The 4,243-nt window shown below is 39.2% G+C and overlaps 1 protein-coding gene across 2 annotated transcripts in view; it reads left to right on the forward strand.

The window, feature by feature from the left end:
* The window catches only part of LOC104942066 (uncharacterized), a 23,947-nt gene extending 20,045 nt beyond the window's left edge, over positions 1-3,902 (forward strand). For both annotated transcript variants that reach the window (XM_010767261.1, XM_010767262.1), the window contains exon 6: positions 712-3,902. In XM_010767261.1, the coding sequence (XP_010765563.1) occupies positions 712-847 (136 nt within the window). In that variant the 3' untranslated portion in view covers positions 848-3,902. The remainder of the gene's footprint in view (positions 1-711) is intronic.
* The last annotated feature ends 341 nt before the right edge of the window (positions 3,903-4,243 follow it).

Here is a 4,243-nt window from a genome sequence, read left to right on the forward strand (position 1 = left end):
AGGTCAGAAGAGCTTTATTTAACAGCTGGTCTTATGTCTGTGACCCCTCCTGTTGTTAATTGATAAGCCTGAAACATGCACTTGTCAAGGTCAGAGGCAAATTTTGCAAATATGGCAGTAGCCATCGATCATCTTAAGATAAGATATACTTTATTGATCCCAAGTTGGAAACATTTGCGTTACATCAGCATGTGTTCATCGTCCATAACATACGCCTGCCCATACCATAACCCCACCACCACCATGGGCCACTCGATTCACAACATTACCCTAACCCTAACCCTAAACCTAACCCTCACACCAGATACTGACTGGTTTTCGGACCCCCCCAGACCCCCCCAATAAAGAAAAAATGCACGTTTCAGAGTGGCCTTTTATTGTGGCCAGCCTAAGGCACACCTGTGCAATAATCATGCTGTCTAATCAGCATCTTGATATGCCACACCTGTGAGGCGGGATGGATTATCTCGGCAAAGGAGAAGTGCTCACTATCACAGATTTTTTCAGATTTGTGAACAATATTTGAGAGAAATGGTTATTTTGTGTATGTAGAAAATGTTTTAGATCTTTGAGTTCATCTCATGAAAAATGGGAGCAAAAACAAAAGTGTTGCGTTTATATTTTTGTTCAGTGTAGATTAAAAAATTCCATCCCTTACTCAATGAACTTGAAAATGAATCAGCCGTATTTAAATATTCTTTCCTGTTGTAGCCTGTTCAAGAAGGAGTGTTTCTTCTGGAGGACCTCGGGCTGCACGAGGCAGGACTGCACCTTCAAACATCTCCCCGAGAACAAGAACGTCGACAAGGACAAGTTCACCAGCAGACTGGGGAACTTTAACATGTAGGAAATCAAACATGACAAGCATGCATTGATTCCTTTGACTTTGGACACAATGGTGGTGCCAAATCTGGGCTGACTTTAGCCCTCTGGTTCCTCTTGGTTTTGGTTGTAAAAGAAAAAAGACTAAGAGAATGCACCATGAAGGCCCACCATTGTTGTACAAATGCAAAGGACATCAAGCTAAATATACTACTGCTTCATAGTAATAATTAATGTACATCAAGCTTTGAGCATTACTTTTGCAGTAGGACTTTTTCAGGGATTATTAGAGATTAATCTGTTTAAAGATTGTGTTAAAAGACTTGATTTTTAAGTTGCTGCTTTGCTTTGTTTTAAAATGAGCAGATGTTCCTGTTGTTCTTCAGTGACCACTAGATGGCACTGTTACCTTTTAGCCCTCAGCTACTAACACTTTAAAGGCTGTGATAGAAGTAGTTAAGCTGTCAGCACATTTAATGCGCCATGTTTGATTTTGAAGCTACTCTGTCATTTTGATTGCTGTGTTTGTTTTATGTGTTTGCTGATTATTTTGTCATTATTGTTTATGTTTTGTTATGCCATATCTGTTGGAGAAGTGCAGTGATGTTTGGACAGAAGAACGTGCCTTTTAGTAGCACTTTAGCTGCAGTTTATTTATACCTTATTTAAATGTCTTGTCATACATTAACATATTAAGTAAAATACCTGGACCCTAATAGCAAGAATAATATAGTCAGCCCTTTATGTAAAGTGATCATTTGTGAGCAGGTTATTGAAGCCTCAGCATGTTACTCTTAGTCATTTGGGATATCAGTGAGTTCAGAGGAAGTTTTTCTCCGCCCCACCACTAAAACATCAGATTAATCCCTCCAGCAGCTGTGGATCCTCTTGCAGCGTCCTTGAGCGGGAGGCTTGTCTCAGGTCAGCCTGAGTTAGAGTAAAGTGCCAGTTAAACGCTTTGAAAAGTATTTTCCCTGAGATGTTATCTGCAGCGAGGTTATTCTAAGCCTCAAATGCCTCCCATGCCTTGTGTCCTCTCCGATAATGTGGGAGGGATTTTTGTGGATTTCTCCCGTAATGCCCGGCAGGTTTTTGTTATTTGCCTCGAGCTGTTCAAAGTCACTTTTGTGACTATGCAATGTTTTGGGCTGGGAGTTACACAATTCTCCCAAAGAGCTGAACCTAAGAACGAGGTAGAAAAGCGCTTAGTGCTGACCTCACAGCTGTACTCCTGGGCATTAATTGGCTGATGGTGGCATACCTCACAAAGCCCCTCTGATCTGTGTGAGATTGAAAGCACGAAAAGCCTGTAATACTAATAACATGAACTCTGGTTGAACCCGTAGAAAGCACTGAGACATAAAATGGGTCTATATTTAATCGTATTGGTCCGCTTAGCTCTGCCCTCGCTAGAAAACCTGTTTTACATGCAGATACAACTGATAAGAGGTTAGCGTTCATCAACATCCCGCAACTCCCGAGGCTTTGCACAAAGCTGATCCCTTACTTAACTAAAGCAAACATCGGGAAGATTAAGTGCATCTTGTTAAAAGGCTGCCTGGTTTGTAGAGCTTCCAATAGATTCCTCTCCAGCAGGAAACAGAACCAGCAGACATGACATGGTGCTCTCCCACTCCTCTGTGCTTTCTGATATATAGCTATGCAGCAAAAAAAAAAATCCTCCTCCCTCTGCAGAGAAGTTTTGAGTCGGAGTGCATTGCTTTTAGCGCAGGGATTCATAATCACATTTTTATTCTAGTTCCATGCTCCGCTGGTAAATAAACTATTAATGTGACATGAGGGAGAAGCGGACTGCGTATCAAACGTCTGATTGGTTTCTCAGGTTTCTCGCTGCAGCTTCATAACCCTCCCTGCAGGCTGCTGCTGTTTGCTTGTACTTGTTTTAAAGGAATGCCACTTCAGACAAACCAGTGTGTATTTTGGAGCAACTTATTTGTGGTTTATTTACAACAAATTCTTGCAGGAACATTTACATAGCCAGAAAAGCTATTCACTAATTCAGCTTGTTTTGAGGGGTGTGGTTCCTTTATAAACTCCAACAGGTTTTGGTTTATTTTAATGCAGACATTTCTGCCTGATGTTTGGTCTGTGCTCTGGTTTAATGTTGGTATGCTGCTGTGCAATAGTCAAGATTCAGCGATATTCAAAAGTCTGAATTAAAGACACAACTTAATGCTGTTAACAAATGTGTTCACAAGGTGTTGAAATCTGAATGAAAGATTTTTTTTAACACTTTTATTTATTACGGAATAATTGCAGTTATAGATAAATGTTCTAAACCTACTTTATTTTTCAGGAGACTTAAGATTTGTTAACTAGGAGACTATGCCAAAACCAAACAGAATAGTTTGAGTCCTGTTATATATATATAACGCAGAGATATATTGAATTTCCCTCAATTATAAATAATTTGCAAGCTCAAGTTTTTGTGTTGAGTTTTGTTTGCACTTTAAATTCTGTCAGAAATCTGTTATATAAACATCCAGATGGTGTCGAAAAAGTGCCTCCATAGTATTAATTTTTTTAAGTGTTGATGTATCATTTGGACCAAACTATTGTGTCTGCAGATTGTAATGTGCATAATATCTGATATCAACAAGATGTTATGATGGTGGACTCACACAATAGATGGGGGGGGGGGGCATCTGCTTCCCTGCAGCTTCTCCTCAACCCTTTTGCAGGATTCCTTTGTTGCTCTGTGAAATGAATACAGTAATTGTCACAATGAAAAATTGACCTTCCCTTTAATCTAGACTGAGGCCCCCTTAACAAGTTAAAATAGCGAAAACCCAATTAGGGAATTGATTGCTTGCTTTCATTTTCCTCATTTGCATCAGGGTCATATATAGCGGAAGATAAATGAATGTCTATTCTTTTGTCCACATTGTCATTCCTGGTGGTGCAGTATCTATTGCTAAGAAATGAGCGGGAGAGAAGTCTTTTGTCTACCCTCTTCCACACCAACTCATCTCTGATAATCTGCTGTTAAACACAGAAAGAAAGACTTACAGAAGATTCATGAATCCTCCCTCTTTCACACTGATGGGCAAACACATTACGTTTTTTTAATGGTAATTTAATAATTGGATGTATCTTTTCACATCTATTCATTACACTGATAAAACTCAACTTGTAGAGACTTCAAGGAAATGTTCTTGTTGTCAGCACATCTTATTAGACGGACAAAATTAACAACCTATTATATAATGTCTGTCTCCCAAAACTTTACTTGTACTCTACCAATTCTGTAGCACTTACTTAGCCCTGTTGGTTCCTGCAACGTTTTGCTATTATTAAAAAGATTTAATTTCTCCATAAAAGGGGGCATTGTGGTTTTTCAGAAGCTTTTTGAAATGAAGTATACAATGCATATGGGACTATTTCAGCTGTGGATTAATAC

Source organism: Notothenia coriiceps, unplaced genomic scaffold, assembly GCF_000735185.1.
Source record: "Notothenia coriiceps isolate Sejong01 unplaced genomic scaffold, NC01 NC01_scaffold00004105, whole genome shotgun sequence".
NCBI lineage: Eukaryota > Metazoa > Chordata > Actinopteri > Perciformes > Nototheniidae > Notothenia > Notothenia coriiceps.